The 22,502-nt window shown below is 36.1% G+C and overlaps 3 protein-coding genes across 5 annotated transcripts in view; all 3 read right to left on the minus strand.

The window, feature by feature from the left end:
- LOC140961741 (O-fucosyltransferase 16-like) overlaps positions 1 to 3,413 on the minus strand; it is a 6,588-nt gene extending 3,175 nt beyond the window's left edge. The window contains exons 1-7 of the mRNA XM_073420417.1: positions 2,937 to 3,413; positions 2,793 to 2,846; positions 2,614 to 2,704; positions 2,388 to 2,464; positions 1,396 to 1,484; positions 1,133 to 1,313; positions 487 to 668 (exon numbers count right to left, since the gene is read on the minus strand). Coding sequence (XP_073276518.1) covers positions 487 to 668; positions 1,133 to 1,313; positions 1,396 to 1,484; positions 2,388 to 2,464; positions 2,614 to 2,704; positions 2,793 to 2,846; positions 2,937 to 3,083 — 821 coding nt within the window. The 5' untranslated portion in view covers positions 3,084 to 3,413. The remainder of the gene's footprint in view (positions 1 to 486; positions 669 to 1,132; positions 1,314 to 1,395; positions 1,485 to 2,387; positions 2,465 to 2,613; positions 2,705 to 2,792; positions 2,847 to 2,936) is intronic.
- A 1,531-nt stretch (positions 3,414 to 4,944) lies between these two features.
- LOC140961843 (pentatricopeptide repeat-containing protein At1g76280) lies at positions 4,945 to 16,993 on the minus strand. 3 transcript variants are annotated; one of them, XM_073420582.1, is made up of 15 exons: positions 16,771 to 16,993; positions 16,506 to 16,700; positions 16,342 to 16,402; positions 15,921 to 15,978; positions 15,062 to 15,243; positions 14,741 to 14,848; positions 10,247 to 10,429; positions 9,178 to 9,696; positions 8,590 to 8,685; positions 8,324 to 8,497; positions 7,748 to 7,975; positions 7,190 to 7,333; positions 6,907 to 7,095; positions 6,024 to 6,143; positions 4,945 to 5,787 (listed from the first exon to the last, which is right to left on the minus strand). In XM_073420582.1, the coding sequence occupies exons 2-15, from the start codon at positions 16,517 to 16,519 to the stop codon at positions 5,389 to 5,391; spliced, it is 2,475 nt and encodes an 824-aa protein (XP_073276683.1). In that variant the 5' UTR covers positions 16,520 to 16,700; positions 16,771 to 16,993; the 3' UTR covers positions 4,945 to 5,388. The 3 variants fall into 3 exon arrangements, with proteins under 3 accessions (XP_073276683.1, XP_073276682.1, XP_073276684.1); XM_073420581.1 differs by having other exon boundaries at positions 16,506 to 16,993; XM_073420583.1 differs by lacking the exons at positions 15,921 to 15,978; positions 16,342 to 16,402; positions 16,506 to 16,700; positions 16,771 to 16,993 and having other exon boundaries at positions 14,741 to 14,911; positions 15,062 to 15,896.
- Positions 16,994 to 17,694: 701 nt separating this feature from the next.
- Positions 17,695 to 21,126, minus strand: LOC140961753 (uncharacterized). The gene is made up of 5 exons (XM_073420435.1): positions 19,360 to 21,126; positions 18,750 to 18,902; positions 18,585 to 18,656; positions 18,012 to 18,200; positions 17,695 to 17,911 (listed from the first exon to the last, which is right to left on the minus strand). Exons 1-4 carry the CDS (start codon positions 21,088 to 21,090, stop codon positions 18,090 to 18,092), a joined length of 2,067 nt encoding a protein of 688 aa, XP_073276536.1. The 5' UTR covers positions 21,091 to 21,126; the 3' UTR covers positions 17,695 to 17,911; positions 18,012 to 18,089.
- Between the last annotated feature and the right edge of the window lie 1,376 nt (positions 21,127 to 22,502).

Consider the following 22,502-nt stretch of genomic DNA (forward strand, 5'->3'; position numbering starts at 1 on the left):
AAAATAAAAATAATAAAACTATAATAATGATATACCAAATAAATTATTAATAATAATTATTTAACAAAAATAAATAATGATGATGATAAATGATATGAAATGATATAGAATAATTATTATTTAACTATTTTATTTATATAATATGATTTAATTATTAAAAATAATTGTATTGCATTCCACTTTTTCTTATGCCAATCTTAGGAATTAAATAGATATATTATTCCATTTCTATTTTCATTCCATTCCAAAATTTATTCAATTCCTATCTTATTTCATTCAATCATACCAAGCATGACCTGAATGCAAACGTAGAAAACCCAAAAATCAAAAGGTATAATTATAATTACAAAAAGATCAAGTGAGGTATCTAAAGAAATATATTATATTATAGGTAATCAAAATACCATGCTGATGAAAGATTTGAAGCGGAAGTAAAGGAATAATTTCAAAATCGAAAAACCATTCACCCAAACATCATTTAGGCACCTTAGATGAAGAGCTACGTAGTGCTTGCTCCTCACTCTCATTCTCTGCACCAATTTAGCACCCATACCAAGAATTGGGTCTGTGAACTTCAGAGCATGATAGTTGACTCTGCACCTAAGCTTTTGTAGGTCCACATCCAACCTATTTGAAAGTCTATAGTCGAATTTTGTCAGCTGGACAGCCTGTAACAAAAATAATTCCATTAATTAATTTTCTGGGTAACAGCAAGCTAAATAGAAAAAAGTGGAGAATGGCATCATCATTACTGGCTTGAGAAAACATGAGGCTAAACACAACCCAACAAGCAGCACAATTTGTTTTCGAGTGTTTCAGTAAATCATTACATGCAGAACTAGGACCAGTCAAAGTATGAAGAAATTGATCAAGTTCTATAGGTCATATATTACATGTATCCTAAAAGCTATCACAAGACAACATTTAAAAAGGGTAGGTGTTCATCTTGGCATGCTTGGCTGAATTGATACTTGAACTCTAACCAAATCAAGAAAAACTGCAAATTGCAACTAATAATACGATTCCACAGAGTAACAAATTCACTTTTATTGTCTCCATCTGTCGAAAGAAGTATACGATAGAGAAAAGGTATACAATGTAAGGATAACATTTTTCACGAGTAACAACTCACATGTTTCTTTACAAGTACTGGTAATAAACGGTTAACATAGCAACGTTCATTGCATTTTCTTGGAACACGCATTGTATATGGATTCTGAACACGCTTTCTTCTGGGGAGCTCTTTTATGATTTTAACATCTTTTGCTAGATATGATATAAACCAATCAACGTTGAAGATATCTGAAAAGTTGCTGCATAAGAGAGTAACATTGAAAACCTAGAAGGAAGCAACAAAAGTGTAAGAGCTACTCAAATGCACTTTAAAGGAAATACCTATCGTCCTTCCAGAAAGACTTTTTGTCCAATTTTGGGACGACGAGGGTCGCGTTCAAGATGCGAGCAGCAACAACAGCATCAGTTATCTGCAAAGAATTCACAATAAGGACAAACTTCAGATCCTAAAGGCAAGTTCTAAATCCATCGTGCAAAGCTAATTAAGCTTTTACCACCATGCATGTCACCATATTTCTCAACTGAACTTAATGTTTACGAGTGATTAACCATTAAATTAGGACAGAGGGAACATGCATAACATAAATTATGTTTTAAATTATTATTAGATTATAAAACCGTAAGTTCAGAGAGAGAGAGAGAATGTGATTCATATTCTCTACGTCACAAAAAATTACATGTATTTCAGTTAGAAAAGAAGCATGGGTTTTATATGAACCAACATTCACTCTTTCTTGAGCTTCTTACAAATTTTTTAATTTAAGCCTATTTTAGGCAATTCACATTTGCCACACCAAATTAGTCACATTCTGTTATCTCACTCAATACAGATATACGAGTACGTGATAAGCTGAACATCCCCGAGCAATTTGTAGATGGCGGAGGTTTGCAAATCTTATGGCATGCAATTCATGTGATGGATGAACCAGGGGGATTTAGATAGTTCTCAAAACTAATCAAATCACAATGTTGCAAAATTTGCATTCCTCAGGTTTGTCAGAGTAGAGAAGAGCTGGAGTCATTGTCGCCAATAGATTGTTTCAGGACATCTCTTTTTGTCACAAATACCCAAGGTCAATTAACGATGACAAGTTTATGATTAACACATCTTGCATAAAGTGTCAATAAAAACACAAGTCCTTGGTTCCAATTCAATACAATTCCTAATACTTCTCTTCCATTAATTGACACAAGTAAAGGGTAAAAATAATAACTCGTTCTTCAGAAAAAGGTTGACCAATAATTACAAAGAAAAATCCTTCACGATCCATGACAAAAACAAAAAAAAAAGTGAGAATTCATGCATGTAATACCCCAGTTCTTTGCTGGTTTAGACCACCACTTGTTGCAATTGCCAAGTATCGATTGGGTTTTGTAACAGCAGCTGCTTCTGTTAATTAAACCATGATATTTAAGCAATGTTCAGCAAAAATAGCAACATGAAACGCAGGAATCGGAAACAAATTCTAAATCAATAAATAACACCAACATATCAAAAGGAAGTCACATAAAATGAATATGCTGCACGAATTTACACACTTGCAAATTTGTTGCTGGCAGTGCTGCACCCATGGTAAAACCTCGCATTTTTAGAGCTCCAAAGATCACGATCATGCACTCCTACACTGTTCTAGATCTCATTACCCAACACAAATCACATTCAGTATAAAAACTCTTGATCCCAGCCATATTCTAAAGCGCGCAAATAAAACCCTTACCGGGACACCAAACTCTGGCGTGCCTCTATTTCCATCGCCAATCTCAACATCCATCTAAAACAGCAAACAAATGACACCACCAATTCAACAACAGCATTATCTAAGCAACAAAAACAATCCTTTTGGAAAAAAAAATATGGATACCATCGTGCGGCGGAGGTGATCATCGCCGGTAGGAGAGGGAGTGAGAAAAGAGAGGAAACCAAATAGGATAAGCAGAGCAGCGGAAATGGCACAGATGGCCGGGATCATGCGGTGGCGGAACTGGTGGCGCCGCCGAGGAATGGCCATGTATAACAGCGGACGGCGACAGGCAGGGGAACGGATAACAACCCAGAAAAAGGAGAGAAATGTTGTGGTTCAGGGGGGGAATGCAGGGAACAAAATTGATTTTTTAACTTCAAATTTGTGGTGGCAATGTTTGAATTATTTTACAAAAGAGGATTGGGGAAGCTGGAATGGTAATTAATTATTTACATCGACAATTGGGAATTCACAGCAAGCATCTCCGGCAAGATCTTGAGGATTTAACGATTCAATTCGAGTGATTTGCGCATAAATGAATGTTAGGGCTTTGTTTGGGATTGGATAGGACTTTGAAGATCAATCAAGTAATGAACCATATTCTTGTTTTTTCCCCTTTTTTTATTTTTTGACTTCGACTTTTTTATTTTTTGATGGGATATAAATTACACAAAAATTATTGTGAGACGATCTCACAGATCAATTTCGTAAATCGAATTTTTTATTTGAATCATCCATAAAAAAGTATTACTTTTTATGCTAAGAGTATTACTTTTTATTGTGAATATCAGTTGAGTTGACAGATAAAAATTCGTGAAATTGTCTCACAAGAGACTTACCCTATAAATTATATATATATATATTGCCTTTGGTGACAATAGGAATCTTTTACTTTTACTTTTTTTTTTGAAAAAATAAAATTAAATAATTCAATTTCATGTTACTTATCTTATTTAGTGTCGGCAAAACATGCATTATTTTATTTTTTTAGGAAACACGCATTGTTTTTATATTCATTCAAGATTTAATTTTGATTTTTTGTGCGTCATTGAAGATTAAACTATTCAAATCCCAACCAAATGTTTTTAACACGATGTAACCTAGCAAGCAATAACATCTGGATAAAAATTTATCTGATAATATCTTTACTATATTTATTATATCATCTATTTTTTTTTCAATTTATCATTTTATCTTTAATTATCTCATATATGAGTTTAAATCACGTCTTATTATCAAATGTTCTACAAAGAGTTAGATGGTAGACGAGCGGCAATCCATCGTTTATTGTTTGAGTGACCGCCTAAGCGATGTTTACACGATTTTTTTAACTTAAATATCTAATTCTTCTTTTCCATCTACATATTTCTCTAATGATTCATATATATCATACTCAAACTCAAAATCAATTGCAAATTACTCATTTTTATCCGCCTCCTAAGCAGCTCAAAAAATCAGGACGGTAGATTATCGCTCAACGCCTACACATCATCTAGACAACTCATTTTAGAACACTACAAATTAATCTCTCAAAAAATAATAAGTTCAAAAAAATGAGGGCAAAAAAGTAAATAAAATAATGAGTACAATTATATATATATAACATATGTGTGGATCCTACGTAAAATATACGTAAGACACATGCACTCGATGATTAACTATACGTCTGTACGTAAGCATGTGTGGATTATATTATACCTTTATTCACGCTGCGTAGGTAATATTTCTCAAACTCTGACATGGCCTATGAACTCTTCAACAACCGATCCCTTATTTAATTGCATGGTGGTAACTATTTTATATTTGTAGACTAATTTAGGAGCTTTGTTTACTAAGAGAGAAGATAAATTATTATCGATGATGGGTGGAAGGTTTTGAAATAGTACATGACATAACAAGTTGAGATATTTCGATTGAACGAGATGAGATTTGCGTTGGAGTTGTCACATCATCTTTAACGAAGATTTCACATGCCGTCCCGCATCAAACAGATTTGCACCGAGTTTCAAGATACAAGTTGGAGTTTTATATTATATCGTATTGTCATCGTGTTGTGTATAAAAAACACGTAGTAGATAGATTACGTGATTATTGAAATCGAAAATTTAGCTAAACGTAAACAAATAGCAGCAAAGTTGTAAATTTCAAATATTGTGGCTCATGGCTGTTGCTCGACACTTGTTCGGTTTTACTACATGTTAAAAAGTAAAGCTTCGTCTCAAAAATCACAAAAAAATATTGAAGATGTTTCTCATTCGAAACTTTGATACTTCACCCTAGTAACGTCATCTAGCAAACAAACTGATGAAACCCAAGTCCGTATGAACATCAATGAGCCTTAAAATCCTCGTTGGACTTTTCCTCTCATTGGAGATTTCTTGAATCTGATCAAATGATAGAATGAATCAAGCTCTAAATACTCAGTGCAACTGGTCTCTTCCATGGATTGCAGATTTTCGTGCCGGATCGAGGAACTGTGGAGGGGGTTGATTTGCGTGGCTAGAACTGAAGGGAATGTACAGATTCTAGCCGGGTCACATGTTTTTCTTGAGGAATACACTCATTGGTAGCATTAGCCACTCCATCTAAAAGCATTATCAGTCGAAAGCCTTATTGCCCAGGGACTTTGACTTGGTACCCAAGCTATTGGACATGAAGAAATGGCACACCATCTCAAGTACAGTAAGGCAACAGCAAGATTTGTAGAATCTTTGAAAATCTCAATAATCTGTGACTCGGCCTCTAAGTCCTCACTAAAAATTAGATCCTCGTACTCAAACCTGTTCTCTTCAAGAATATCATCCTCTAAAGATATCATTCTCAAACTTAAAACTTGTAATGCTTCCATGGCAGTGATACAGAAGCCTTTGTCTACATATGCAGAGAAAACATGAGTACAGGTTGATGGATCAGGTTGGATCTTCTCTTGATGCATTCTTTCAATGATGAACTCGGTGACATCAAGTCGTCCCTGAAAATTTCATTCACACATGGAACATTCTGTCAATAAAATATAAAATAAAAAGAAAATTTTCGAGCTAGAATGGTCTGAAATCCATGATGAAGTCTGACTTATCCACTAGCAAGGTACAAGATATCCAACTCCAGCTCACAACTTACAGAACCCCTCAAAGCTCTACTTCCAATACTATATATTTTGAGTTTTACAACTTGTGAATGCCTATAATATCTCAAACACTTCATTACCTTATCACTTGCTCCATGAAGAATGGTGTTATACAACACTAGATCAGGTTGAATCCCGTCTGAGCTGCACTGTTCTAGTAATTTAATCACCTCATCGAAGCGATCAAATTTCAACAAGTTCTGGAAAAAAATGATAATTTAATAAAAATGGTCATCTTACATAATTCTGTTGCTACTCAGAGACGTGTAATGGTGGAACAATAGGAAAGTCTAGTAGAAGGATGCCAGATGTTGGATTACTGAATATAACAGCAAAATTAACCGAATTGGTCATCAAGTGTCCATGACAGAATCTGTTGCTTAAAGGTGAGCCAGCACGTAGTTAAAATCAAAATAAAAACAAAGAGCTAAAACTAGAGTTACTGTCACTCTGAGAGGCCTGGATGTGTGATTGTTAAAATATACCCAACTTTTGATAACAAGAAAACAGTAGTGGAAGACACCTACCTATCTACGGATTATTCCAACAAAACAATGATCAGGAATTCTATTAACACCATTTCCCAAATGTTCGAGCTCATTGGGGACATCAGTCACTAGTTTTATACTTTACCAAGTAAGCCAGAGATCAAGGAATATATTTCCTCAAACTAATATCGAAAAAATACACGTATAAGTAGGGTAAGAGTTCAGCACAAAAAACACAACTCAAGATCAACTTCATAAAATATATAGGGTAGTCTTGAACCTCTAACCTATAGTACAAATACCATGTTGAAACCACTTATTATGAAAGTCAAAATGTGTGGGAGGCAGCACAGAGAATTGTTTTATATTTAAATCGAGAATCCACGAGTCTAATACTTTTGCAACAAAATGAACTTTTTTCCAAATCACAAAGTGATTTAAACTTAGCAAAAAGAATGGGAGCCTAAGAGAATACCTTTATGAGAGCAGTATAAGTAACTGCATTTGGACAGAACCCACCACGGATCATCATAGAAACCAGGCCACAAGCAGATTTGTAACATCTTATATTACTACAGCAATCAATCATGATATCGTAAGTGGCTGCATCCACTGAGTATCCACATGAAATCATACTCCTGAATATCTCAATTGCAACACCACTCTTAACAGAACACAAATTTATTGTCAATTATCTGTCATGCGAGAATGCATAACTAGTTTTAAAAGAAGGTCAGCATATACTAAAAGCTACTTACTTCTTTAGCCTCAACAAGTCCATGCAAAACAGTGTTATAAATGGGTATCCCTACGTAAGTGCTTCCATGAGAAAACTGGTTTTCAGCAACATGTAAGTACTGAATAAGCTCCTTCATCATTCCCTCAGTTCCAAGTGCTTTCAGCTGCCAAAAACCAGGAAGGACTGAGGAGTAAATGGCATGCAATTCCATTTGTGCAATTCTGATCAAAAGCTATCCTCTAGATTCCAATGCAATAATTCACTTGATGAAATGTTTTTTTTTTTTGCTCTGAGTTATTAATTCATAATTAAAAACTAAATGAACATGGTTAGCCGAGAAAAGTGCTCAGAGCCATTCCTCACTAGACCATCAATATTTAAGATTTAAGAAACAGGTGAACTAGCAGGAGAATAGTGTGCAGGCAGTCAAATACAGGAATTCATCAATAAGTTTATCAGGTTATGCGTCTATTTTAAAAATCACATGCAAACTATCAACGAGGACAAAACTTGCACCCCTGTTTCAGATGTCAGGTTTGAAATAGATCTGAGTTGACTGCTACTGCTGTAGACTTACAAGGTTTTGCATTGATAGATGATTGTGCGGGATGCCATGCCTTATCATGTCCATTTCAATGGCATATATTCTTTTAGCAACAGCAACTTGTGACAACAGATTTCCGTCTTCGTAAGGTGCATTGACGTTGCCAAATAATGAAAACAGCAGTTCAAAGGTCTTGATATCAGGCAGAATATTCAATCTTCTCATTTTAGCAATTACTTGAAGAGCACGTTCTGGTTGGTCCTACAACATTATTAAGAACATGCAGTATGAGGCATTCACATTTCATTTTAGTTAATTCAATGGCATATGCACCCAAACAATAAGCATAAGATGTCAATATAAATAAGCATAAAATGTAAATGAGATGCACCTGAAATATAGATATAAGATATTAATATTGAGAAAAATAATAAAAATGATTTCCGATAATCTCTCAAATGTCAAATTCAGCTCCCAAGATTCCTAATATTCAAAAACATCCCAACTGATTATCAATGCTAATATGCAGGGAAGATGTGGAATAACTTCAACTAAACAGTGAATGAATTGTTTATAACTGGTTCATATAAAGAGTTATTGCTTACTTACTAGAGTATCACATGCTTCAAGGAAAGCATTATAAGGATAAGTAGAAGGGCATTGCGACATTTGATTCAAAAACATCTCAGCCAAATCCAGTTCTAAACCCCTACTACAGCTTGTTGATATGGCTGCAAGAGTTGAATCATAAGGCCTCATATTTTTCTGTTGCATGACTTTCAGCTGCAAACAGATGAGCGATGCAGGGAATTATCATTATAAATTCAAAGAAAAGGGCTCTGGAAATATCTACAAAAATGCAGGTCATATATTACCACTTCCATGCCATCACGAAAACCTTTCACAGAAACCAGAGCTCTTATGAAGCCATCATAGGTATTGCATGACAGTTCCAAGCCAAGACTTTGCATCTGTCAAAAGGACACCAAGAATTTATGTAATTTATATATCGTCGTTCATTTTGTTCCCTCGCACAGAACTCTTCTATTATTTTTGTTTCTCCCCAAGCATCGGGGTTATGATAGTCACATCTTGATCACTGCAACAACTTTTGTCTTAAGAAGTCAGTACCTCATACTACACAGTACACAGGGAATAGATCCATGATCAACAAATGGCTCAGGCAAACTCGTTACAAGATCTGAAATAGCCACAAGCTGTTGTCTCATATTTCCATGTGTTTGGGAGTACATGCTAGTTCTTTCACCACTACCATCATCAAAACTTTCAGCGAAAAGAAATTTATGAAATCACTCATTCGAGGAAATTAAAATCAGTACTAAAGTAGTTATCGGCATGCGGAAGTTAATAATTTCTTTCCTCCCACTTTCCTTCTTAGGAAACGCTTTACCGAATCAAGGATACAAAAGAGCCATAGATTAGAAATGACAAATTTGCCATACCTGTGACATCAATTTCTCAGCCAACATGAGATTTTGCATGCTAGCACAAGTTGCAATAATGTTATTGAAGGACCACCTCAACGACTTCATAACTTGTTTAGAAATAGGCTTCTGCAAAAAACTTGGTCCACCATCTCTGACTTCTTCAGCATCCACGCCAATTTTAGCCCACCATTCAGTCTTACCGGAGTCCTCTTCCTCGCAATATTCAGCATCAGAAGGCGGAACAATATTATTATTATGGCTACGTCTACTCAAAATCAACTTGTCACAGAGAGGCATAGGAATATCCAATCTCGAATTATACAACTTTCCTTCAGCAGTTTTAGTGATAACGGGATAATTCTGAAAAGCAACGGCAACCATTTGCTGTAAGGCTGCACAAGCAGATTCCAAATCTCTCAACCTTGTGAAGGTCCATATAAACCTTCGAAGGGTTAAAATGCTCAGAGAATAGAAGTTGACACACTCCTTCAAAAAAAATTTAACAGAGGAGAAGTCCTCCTGCAAGACTGCAAGCTGAAAAATTATTCAGATTGGAGTTTTGTGTCAATTAACAAGTAAAATAATACTCCACGACATTATGCAGTATAACACAAGATTGAAACAACACAAAGAACAAGGGAAGACGAGCAAAAAAAGTAACATGGTCAATATAGGAAAAAGAGGACGTAGCTGGCTGATAATTACACAAAACAGAAGGAAAAAACACAGTGCCATAGAAAATTCACTGGGACTCATAAATACCAAGCGAACAAGGTCATCCCAAGAAAAAGAAAAAATTACAAGTGAATAACTTCATTTGAGACATTCCGGAAAACTCGGGAAAAACATCATGTTTGTGTTCAAAATCTATTGACAACACTGATTTCCCTGGTGAACGTAAGCGTTTACCTATGATCAAACAGTGTATGCTGAACAAACACAATATAAATAACTCTTCAATTAAATGGAAAAAAACAAATTAAATTTGAAACAGTAACTCCTCAATGGACATTTCGTCATGTACAGTAACATTTTTTGGGAATCTCAAACAACAATCATGTGTATAAAGGAACATCTGGCATACCTTGAGAAGAAGAGCATAAGTTATCTCATTTTTACCCAACCCTTGGCGCTCCATCAAATGCAAGCATTCATTAGCATAATTTAAGCTATGCGTTTGAACACAGGCCTTCAACAAATTGTTGTACATGGGTAGTGTTGCTTTTTCATCTGAATTCTCTTCTAGAAAGCTTACAACGTTTAATGCCTGATGAAAGTACCCCAAGAAGATCCATTTCAACGAGGAAAGTGATGAGATTATTTACAGCAAATATGAAATTTTGAATAGCAGGAGTTACAAGATGCTATGTAAAAAATAAATCGCTGGACTAGGATAAGAAGACAGAATCAATTATAATCATTGTCAATTTACGCCATTTATGGAATTATTTTCATGATTTAATTTGAATGATCCAATCCATCATACATTTTAAATATTGCAAGTGTACATATATAAAAGTGATGATTGGACTTAATGATGATATATATACCTCTTTGGGCAAATTTCCTATGCATGTAACAAAAATGGCCGCATCGCTATATCTTCTCATTTTCTCTTTAATTTTGCTTCAGTGCACTTAAATTTTTAAACAAGGTATTCTTTAATTTGATTCTGTTACGTGCCTGCGTTTGGGATCGTGTTATGGGTCGTTGGACAGTGAAATCTTCTCGTTCGGAGTAGGATTCCTGTCTTTTTGATTTACGCCCTTGACGACCTATGATTAATTGAAGAGTTGGGGCTCGAGAAAACAAGAGAACCACCCGATCTTGTAAAATAAACTTTTATTGATAATACTTTTAATAGGCATCTCTTTCCCCCCAAATCCCTACATATACTAATGATGCAATCCCCCACAACTGAAAGAAAATCCCACCAAATATAAAAGATATGATGAAATCTCAAAAACAAGGAAATAGTAAAACAAGGAAATAATTATCTTTGTAACTAAGGAAAAATTCTTCATGCTCCTCAACTTTTAACCCTAAATTTCCCATGTGTGAAACGTTGATACCTCTTGGGCTCGTCCTCCCCATTCTTGGGCTCGTCCTCCACATTGTTGTCCACAGCCCCTTCTCGGCCCATGTCATCTTCGCGGCTCGTGACATTGCCGTCCTCTTGAGATGCAAGTTTGTCCTCAAACTTGAAAGAAGGGAATTGGGCTGCGAAGGCTGAACCTGCTTCCCACGAAGCCTCAGATGGTGCCATAATCCTTGACGAATTTACGATAATAACCGGTGAGCCCCGAAAATCCTCGCAACCCTTTAACTGTGCTTGGGGCTGGCCATTGTGTGATTGCCTTAATCTTGTCCTCATCAACCTTGACACCCATTTGATTGACGACGTGCCCTAGATAGGCCACCTCTTTTTTGGCAAAGATACACTTAGATCGCTTCAAGACAAATTGTTGCTGCCATAATATCGAAAAAACTGTGCGAATATGACACAAGTGGTCGTCCCACGTTGGGCTGTAGATCAAGATATCATCAAAGAAAACCAAAATAAATTGCCTCAAATATCGTCCAAATACCGAGTTCACGATTGATTGGAAGGTAGAAGGGGCGTTGGTAAGGCCAAAGGGCATTACGACAAACTCAAAGTGGCCGTGGTGGGTGCGGAAGGCTGTCATGTGCACGCAACTAGGATCCATAAGAATCTGGTGGTATCCGGCCCGCAAATCCAGCTTTGAAAAATATTTCGCACCATGAAGCTCCTCCAAAAGCTCGTCTATGACCGGGATCGGGAATTTATCTTTGATAGTTTTTGCATTAAGAGCCCGATAGTCGACACAAAACCTCCAAGTGTCGTCACTTTTCTTGATTAGAAGTACTGGGGATGAGAAATTGCTGGGCCGAATGAGACCCTTCTCGAGCATATCAGCGCATTGTCTCTCAATTTCGTCCTTTTGTGCATGAGGATATCGATATGGGCGCACCACGACGGGATTGGCACCGTGTTCCAATATAATTTTGTGATTGGTGCTACGAGAAGGCGGAAGTCCCCCTGGTTCGGCAAAGATATCAGAAAATTCTTCCAAAAGATGTGTTAACTGTCCCTGGGAGTCTTCTTTATTGTTACACAACGTCGATAAATGCAGGCTAGTTGTAGTGCCGTCTTTGTGTAAGCCGTATAATGCAATTGTTGTGCCCCCTTGCAAGAATCTCATCGACATATCCTTGAAGTTCCATGTGATAGGACCCAATGTTTTGAGCCAATTCACGCCCAAGACAGCTCCGAATTCACCCAATTAGAAATGAAAAATTCCACACAGAAGGAATGTCGCTCCAGGTGGATGTTTATGTTACGACAAACTCCAGTGCAAGATAATTTTTTCCACTGGCCATTGTCACCCAAAGGGCTGCTGGATTCTCTATTGGCAACTTCAATTTATCGGCCAAGTTGGTGTCCAAGAAGCAGTGTGTGCTGCCCGAATCTATGAGTACCAAGACCGGAACACCATTAATAGCCCCTTTAATTTTCATGGTTTGCGCTTGGGAGGACCCCGAAATAGCGTGTATGGTCAGCCCCAAGTCGTGTGATTCCTCTGATTCACCTTGTTCTTCATCAGTTAATTCTAACCAAAATAATTTTTTGCATCGATGACCGGGGACATACATTTCATCACAGTTAAAACAGAGCCCCCGTGATCGGCGCTCCTCCATCTCCGATCGATTCAATTTCTTAACAAGCGGCGGTGGACTCGGATTAACCCCTGGTCTGCGCGGTGCTTGAGTTCCTTCTTTTCGCTCGAATAGGCGAGCGAGGCTCATTGCGCTTGCTAAATCCTTGGGCTGCTGGATTTCCACCTCAATTGCAATCTGCTCCCTTAACCCGCTGATGAATATTTCTACTTCTTGTTCACTGGTGAGAGCACAGGCATGAGCAGCCAGTTGTTCGAATCGGCGCTGATATTCCCCTACTGTTCCTGTTTGGCGTAACTTAGATAATTCTCCCAATTTATTGCTGCGGATCGTCGGGCCGAATCGGAGATTGCATTGGGTTTTGAACTCTTCCCACTGTAAGTTCGGCCTATCCCTTTCTAATTTGAGGAACCATACTTGCGCTTCTTTGTCTAGGTGGAAAGATGCTAACTCCACCTTTTCCTCTTTCGGTGTATGTTGATGTCGAAAAAAATGTTCGCACCGATGGATCCATCCCAGCGGGTCTCCATGGCCATTGTAACTAGGAAAATCTAGTTTTGAATATTTTGGAATATACCTACGGCCTTCTCCCTCGTCGATGCGCTTCGAGTCCTCACGGCACGGAATGCGCGAGTCCTTGTAGCTACTTTCCCCGTTGTGCCCTCCTGAATTTTCAGAACGTGCGTTTGCCACGCTCAGTGAAAGTTCCTGCAATTGTGCGGCCATCTCCTGCTGCCGCTTTTCGATTGCACGTTTATCCTCCTGGTACATGTTCATGAATGCCGCAAATTGCTGTTCCAGCTTGCTGATATCCCCCATAACGGCTGGCTCTGATACCAATATGTTACGTGCCTGCGTTTGGGATCGTGTTATGGGTCGTTGGACAGTGAAATCTTCTCGTTCGGAGTAGGATTCCTGTCTTTTTGATTTACGCCCTTGACGACCTATGATTAATTGAAGAGTTGGGGCTCGAGAAAACAAGAGAACCACCCGATCTTGTAAAATAAACTTTTATTGATAATACTTTTGATAAGCATCTCTTTCCCCCCAAATCCCTACATATACTAATGATGCAATCCCCCACAACTGAAAGAAAATCCTACCAAATATAAAAGATAGGCTGAAATCTCAAAAACAAGGAAATAGTAAAACAAGGAAATAATTATCTTTGTAACTAAGGAAAAAATCTTCATGCTCCTCAACTTTTAACCCTAAATTTCCCATGTGTGAAACGTTGATACCTATTGGGCTCGTCCTCCCCATTCTTGGGCTCGTCCTCCACATTGTTGTCCACAGCCCCATCTCGGCCCATGTCATCTTCGCGGCTCGTGACAGATTCATTCAGTTACTCCAAATTTTCGTGATCAAAGTATGTTGATAGAGCATGTTTTACTTCCATGTTCATGTTATGATAGGTTGATACCCATTACATACCCTACTATGGTCTGAATGCAAATCGCACCATGTAAACAGATTGTTTCCAAAATTATTGAAGAAAACTTTTGACTTCAGGCTCAATGTTTATAAGTCCAATCAATGTTCGATTTGAGGGAGTACTAAGGATTAAAGGTGTGAATTAAGATCACGGATTTCAATGTTGTCCATTACAACTTTTAAGAATTATACGGTTTACAACTAGTAAGCTTGATTGAAATTTCCCCCATCACATATTTAGGTATTTTGTAAGTTCTTTTCTAGGTTCCAAGTACCTAATCAATTGTCACACTTAGAGGTACACACATGTGGGGAACAATATAATTATATGTCAAGCAATACCAATGAGATAAACAATGCCCTAAACACAGTTATATCATATGAGCCAATGTGCAACCCAAGCATCGACATGAGATTAAAGACAGAGCGTAGAGTATCTAATTACCTCTTCCAAATAACCACCTTTACAGAGAGCTCGAATGGTGAGAAAATAACATCTACCACTAAATTCAATATCCTTTTCCTCCATAAGTTTCCAAGTTTCCATCGCAAACTGTAGAAAGCATAAGAATCTTCATTAATTAATATGTTCAATTACTGTAGCAACCCCCCTAGCCTAAAAAAAAAAAAAAACAATTTCAAAGATTACTCTGACATTAGGATTTGGTACTTAATCAAGTAATGTAATTGTGAAAAGTGACAAAGCACATCACAATGCAATATTCAGGAAGATATACACCAGAAAGGGAATCTGGAGAAAGCCTACCAATGGGTCAGGATTTTTAGCACAGTATTGAAGTATTAAAATAAAATCCTGGGCTTGCAATGCATGGCTTCTACCCCCAAGCTCTGACAAGAGATGGGAAGCTCTATTTCTATCTCCTGAGTATAGCGCATCAACAATTTCCCCCTGTATTGGTCGCGAAACTGATTCAGCATTCCGATATCCTTAAAAAACCATTACCTCGTCAGTAACTATTGTAATTATTTTATATACTGAGAATTAAAATATACCCTATGCAAAATACGAGCCAATGTTTTTTATTTTAGTGCAGGCACACACGGGAAAATACATGGGGCACATGCATCTTATGTTGTGCAAGTGACAGTTACCATTGGAAGCTCCAAGAGATCACAATGCTTCAATAACGGAAGAAACATTAGTCCTCGCTTGATAATTATTTGCATCAAGTTAATGGATAACCAGCAAGAAACACTAACTCGTCCATAAAATTGTTCATAAGGTCTTCGTCAATCAAATTCCCTTCAAGTTATTCGAGTAAGCTCCATATTATTCAGTTTTCGAAAATATATTTATAGCATATTTATATAATTAAATGAATTTTCATTGAACAAGTCTTTTAGACAATGAGAACTTTTTCTTCAATAAATTTATGTCATGTTAGATGCTTCTGAAATTTTATTACAGATTTCCACGAGTTTGCAGTGTTATCTGATAGTGTTAGTTTCTACTCATTAATATAATTCTACTTTATTTCCAAATAGTATCAGCTGCACATTTTTCACAGTGATAATCACGCACATATATTGATTCTTACAGATGAAAAATAAAAACCACGTGCAATACATGCATATATAAAATTTTTAAAGTAAGGAACACTTGCCTTCAGAACATCCATAAAATCTCCATGTCTCCATAAAGCCAACGCCATTCTTACGACCCTATCAAAAAAATTTGCAAGTTAAGCATGACTCAACAATGAATGCTCCACTTGAAGTGTTGGGCTAACAAATTTCTAAAAATTCCACATAAAACAAAAAAACTAATAAGGATTCATATAATCCAACAACTTTATTAACAAATTTAAAATAGGCACCGATAAGAACTTTAAGTTTGCATTTTTAGAATTGGAAGGGATTGAACACATTGACAAATTCAAACAAGTTTGAACTAAAGGTTCCTCATACCAACTCAGAAACTTCCGTCCAAAACCAGTATTAAGTCAGTACCTCTAGTAGCAGCACCTTGTTTAACAAAATTTTCAAGCCTACGCAAGCAAAAGGTTAAATTATAAAGGGACCTACAATTTCAAGTGCTCTCAATCCCGACAACGAATTTGCTATTGATTTCCAAGGGACCCTCAACCTGTTTGATGAAAAAAAGTTGATAACAATACAAAATAAAATGAAAAGACGCATACATACAAACGCGAAGTACATTATTTGCAAGTGAATTTAAGTTTACTCACGGGAATCTCTGCATTGTCTAGGGCTCCTTGTAGAATGAAAGCATTAGATTATCTCATACGACCACCTTTTTCCAATGTTCATTGAAAATTTCACTGGGTGTTGAGTTTCTTGATGAACCAGAATACACCGATTCCGGCATTCTCATTTCATTCCAGCCGATGGTTTCCTCCACAACCTCCTCTTTTTTCCACTATCTATTTATCTCAAAAATATGATAAATCTGAAAATCATACAGAAAATAAGACGAAATTACTCCACAATCACCTCTTGCCTCCGGATAACAAAGAACAAACAAAAAATCCCTCCAGAATCTACTATCGGCACCCTCGTCTAATAATTTTTTTTAAATAAATTAATCATAAACTAAGAAAGATCAGATAAACTTCGAACAACATGAGTGAGGAAAGAATTGGTGGAAATAATCGATGAACAAGAGGAGAGGGTAAACGAAGTCAAAAGAGTAGATTGCCAAACAGAAGTGAGAAGTGGATAGTCCATTTCCATTTTAATGGACTGGATTTTTTTTATTTTATCGTTAAATGCTCTTTTATATGGGCTTTAAGTTTGCATCAAAATAAATCTAGCCCAATATTTTATATAAAATAAGCAAAGGTCCACATGAAAATATGTAACAATTTGATTTGGAAAAAAAAAATATTGAGTTCAGAATAGATTCGATATATGTATTATTTGAAATTCATTATAATTATTATCGAAATTGCATTATTGACGTGAATTGGATCTCAAATTCATCAATCACTAATATGATTTAATACTATCCACATTTCCTTTATTCATATTTATAAACAAAACAAAACAAAAAGAAATTTTATATTAAAATAATATATATGTTGAAAATATGTGTAGTAATATTTGAATGTTGAAAATAAGAAAGTTGAATGTTGAAAATAAGAATTGTAAATATTTAAAATAAGTGTATGATGATGTATGTAATAATGTATTTATTTTTGGATTATTTCCAAAAAAATTCTATAAATAAATGTCTCAATGTGTGAAGAAAACACAATTAAATAGAAAGAAAATTTTATAAAATATAATTTGATATATTTTGAAAGTTTTGAAATTTTTATTTTTTACAATAAATTTTTACTTTTACAATATCATATTAATTATCATATCTTTCATTTTATTATCACTCATCATTATTTTCTGGTCACACCAACCAACCAACCAATACGGAATAAAATAAACAAAATCACTTTTTTTCTCCCAAATTCACACATGGTATTCATTGAATTTTTAAATAAATAATCTATTGTAACATTCCCCCCAAAAAAAAAAAACTTTCGAGCATTTGCGAGGAATTGTACAAGGAACTGACTGGTCCTCTGCTGCTTTGACCTTCCGATACCATTCATTAGGTTCCGGCCCAGTTCGAATCGAGCTGCAAATGACGACCCCAGCACAGATTTAGCAAAAACGAATAGGTATGATGTTGGGATGATCAAGTAAAGTTTGAGTTTGAAATGCATGTAAAAACTGACCTTAATGAAAGGTTAAACGGCGGGTATCATTGATTACATGGCTGAGTTTTGCCAGATGATGAATGAATCAGCTACAAGTTAAGGCCTAAGGGTAGACTTCATGTATTTGAGAGCGGATCTTAACATTGCTCTGGCTTTTCTATCTGGGGTACATCCAGAGAGAAGCATTTCCTCGAAAACTGCCGGTACCTGAACTCCAACATAGTTTCAGGAAAATTTTCACTAGTTTTCAATAGCTAATATCATCTCAAATCTGGAAGTTCATTCTTCTTCAAAAACGTGTCTGTACATATAAATAAGCACTTTGCTCACGAAAAACTTCTACAAAGGAGGGCTTTTTTTAAAGAGCTCTCGTGGGAAAAATTAAGAACAAACTTTATGTTTGAATATACAATCGGTAAAAAAAAAACGTTTTTATTTTCAAAAGAGAAGTTCGAGCAGAAATCAGAACCCTTTTTCAAGTAAAAGCTAACGAACCATCAATTTCTTTCTTGAGGGAAAAAAACTAATACAGCTTACACTCTAAATTGCTAAATGATCTGTACTAGAAAGAGGAGTAAAAGTGAGGCTTACCCTTTCAAATTTCTCCACACGAATCAAGGCTTTCATGAGTGTGGTGTAAGTAACAACATCAGGCTTGAAATTCTGCAGTTTAAGGGAATCACATGGAAATTAAGCTTAACGTAAATGCACCAGAAAAGGTATAATAATATAAAACAGTTAGATATATTCATTCACATTATCTTTCATGAATTGCAACACAGAAAAGGCTTCGGCGTCCCGCCTGTCTTCCCCAAAAGCATTTATCAATGAATTAAGAGCTAATAGCCTGGGTTTCAGACCATCTCCTCTCATGACCCTGAACGCATTTACAGCTTGCTCAGATAATCCCTGTCGATATATAAAATATGCATTATTTCAATCAGAAAATCTACATTCTTATGAAAAATAGTAAGATAACTTTCAAAGGGAAAATGGAGAATGTGGGGATTGCAGCCCTTGAAGTAATTTGGAGAAGATAAGACTCGTCGTGTTGCAAAAAGCACGCAAGAAAAAGATGGAAACAGGAATTACTGGATCTGTAAGTATATACATATGATGTCACATTATTAAGCAAACGCATTCTTCCATTATACACATCAGGATAAAACCATTCAGTAAAAACATTTCCAAAAAACACATATTCAAATGCATAGGAGACAAAACAGAACATTACTATAGTAACTCCATCCGTAAGCAGCCTAGGAGATTAGGGATTTTTTTGAATCATGGATTAGTCTACCTCCATGTGTACAAGGGTTGACAATACATATGATGTAAAGAATAAAAATTGAAGTTCAGGAAATACCCTCTGCGCATAGGCGTTGATGAGAGCATTATACATTGTGGAAGATGGTTTCAATCCAGCAGACTTCATAGCCTCTAAGCACTCAACTGCATCATTAAATCTACCAGACTGTCCATAAATATCAACTAGTGTAGTATATGTGACAACATTAGGCAATAGTCCCTGACTCTGCATCTTCCCCAACAATTCCTTCACATCATCCCACCTCTCCTGCACACCGAAAGAATTGATCATAATGTTATAAGTTGTCGTGCAAGGCGAACACCCATTTTCCTGCATTTCTTGAAACAATTGCTCCGCTTTCTTATGATGCCCTTGCTTACAATGACAATCTATAAGCGTGTTCCATGTCACGTTGTCCGGTTCAATACCCTCCACTTCCATCCTCTCAAACACTGCCTTCATATGCTCAAGGCAATTATACTTCCCAAAAGTATCGATCAACACATTATAGAACTGTCTATCGGGATTTACCCCACAATTTTTCATCTCCTTGAGCACTTGAAATGATCTTTGCCACTCTCCTCTATCCCTATAACTTGCCAATATTCTACTAAACACGTAAGAATTTGGCTTCACACCATTTTCTTCCATCTCTTTCAGCACAATTCGCGCACTCTCCCACCTACCAGCATTCCCATATGCATCAATCAACAAACTGTAAGTGTGTTCATCAGGTAAAACCCCATTCCTCTCCATCTCCGACACAACATACTCGGCATCCCTCAAAGATCCAACCTTTACATACCCTTTCAAAAGGGCATTATAAGCCCGCGTCCTGGGCTTTAGCCTACCCTCCTTCAGTTCCTCGAAAACTACCTCTGCTTCCTCGATCCTCCCCGTGTTACCCAGCTCATTTACAACAGCTACTAGTGAGCTAGTTTTTGCACTCAACCCGTTACCCTGCATCACCCCTAAAAAATACAAACTTCTATCAATATCCCCAGCTTTAGCAAATCCAACAACTATATCATTCAACAATTGTCCATCCAAATCAATTCTATCAGTATCCATTTCTACACACAACTTCTCCAATATCCCAGCGTCCACATTATTATTCCTCATCAAAGACTGAATAATCAAACTATAGTTAACAACATCGGATTGATAGCCGTCACGCCGCATTCTTTCCATCAAATTTAACGCCTTTTCAAGATCATCATTCCTCGCACACGCTCCAATAAGAGCATTATATGTTAATGGAGTCAAACTCTGACGCTGGGACAAAAGAAAAGCTTCATAGAGTTTTTCATTCTTCCCCAAAGCGTGAATCAAGACAGAGTACAGAAGCTCATAAGAGAAACAAAGATTGTGCCTTTGTAGCCAAGTGACCAAAGAGTAAGCCGTGTAAATGGACGAAAGTGAGGAAGAAAGGTCTTTTATGAGCGAATGCCATAGAGGGGCGGGAACGGCCCGGTATGCCTGCACAAGGCGGAACTCCACAAGGTCGAGCTGAGTTGGCGGTTCCGGTTCCGGCTGAGAGAGGTGAGCCGGGTCCTGGTGAGAGGAGAGAAAGTCGATGAGCGAGGTGAAGTCGTAGTAGCGGTTGGGGAGCAAAGCGATGTCGTACGGGTCATGCTCTTGTTCTTCGGTGATGGGGAGATTGAACTGTTGAGAGGTAGCGGAGAAGATAAGGTGGTGGCGCTGGCGGAAGAAGGGTGGTGGAGGAAGGAAGTGGCGAGTACGGGAGCGGAGGTAAAGCGGTGGCGTTGGAAGTAACAGCGTGTTCATTATGTCCTAACGCCGCTGATGCTCATTCCATTTACGGTTTATCAAGCAGATATTATTTTTATTTTTATTTTTATTTTTTTTGCAAACACAAAAAAGAAAAGAAAATGTGGATATTTTTTAATTTCCAGAAGGAAAAATGTAAAATTGATGTCAAAAACATAATATCTGAGGATATAATGTGGCAAAATTAGAAAAATACTCTAATTCGAATGCTAATATTCAGAATATATTACATCAAATTTAAAAAATAGCTTTTTCCTTTTCGATATATCTCTTCCAATTTTAAATTTTTTATATATTTTTAATAGAATCACTTCCTGAATTATATTTTAAAAAAACCATGATTTTCTTCTCGTTTTTTTCTAGACATTCAATTTAATTAAAATAAAATTTTAAATAGGACACAAACGACCAAACCCAAGTCCGAATCAATTATCCAATCCACATTCCACAAGCTTATAACTCATTTCAATCATAAAATATAACAAATTTAAGGGTGTGTTTTTGCTAAACGTAAAATATGTATAAAAAATTTAAATATGAGCGCGAAGCATAAAATTATCTGTATACAAGGTCATGCCTCATCTCCAACCCATTGCACCATATTCTGCATTACATTTTGCGCTATATTAGTGTTACACCAAAATCATCTCCAACCCATTGCACTACAATAGAATATTCTTTTTTATTTTAACATTAATATTTATTATTTGTTGTTTCGTAATGTTTGTTGTTGGTTGTTTGTAATTTGTATCATTTTTAATGCATTAATAATTTAAATTGGTTGTTTTTAAAATTTATAGTTTTATACTTAATTATTTTCAAATCAAAATATTAAAATTTTCATAATTAAAATTTCAAAATTTTAAATAAACTTAATTTAATATTTATTAAATTTATTAAAAAAATAATTTATAAATTTTATTATTTAATTGAAAAATTAAGCAATTAAAATAATCTAAAACACTTTAAAAAAATTAAAATATATATATAAAATGCATGTGGTGCAGCTACAGTGCTGCGCCACATGTGGAGTTGAAAATAGCACAAATCTATTTTAGCGCAAATTGGAGAGTTGCGTTGGACCAATTATTTTAACGCTACAATAGGATTGACACTATTGTAGTCTTAGGATTGGAGTTGGTCTGAGCTGCTAGCACTTATAAAAACTTTATATCCGCGGTATGGTTAAATATAGTATTTAAAATCTAATTACCCATTCTAAAAATATAGTAATAACAATCCAATTACCCTTAATAAAAACAAATCTAATTATCTGACGTGAAATTTATTAGAAAATACAAACGAACGTGATTTAGCGATATTAAGACAGAACTTATGTTTGTCTCATATATCAACCAATATTTATCATACCATAGATAATACATTATATAGCCTACACTATCTTTTTA

The sequence above is a fragment of the Primulina huaijiensis genome, chromosome 16, assembly GCF_012295235.1.
Source record: "Primulina huaijiensis isolate GDHJ02 chromosome 16, ASM1229523v2, whole genome shotgun sequence".
In the NCBI taxonomy this organism is placed as follows: domain Eukaryota; kingdom Viridiplantae; phylum Streptophyta; class Magnoliopsida; order Lamiales; family Gesneriaceae; genus Primulina; species Primulina huaijiensis.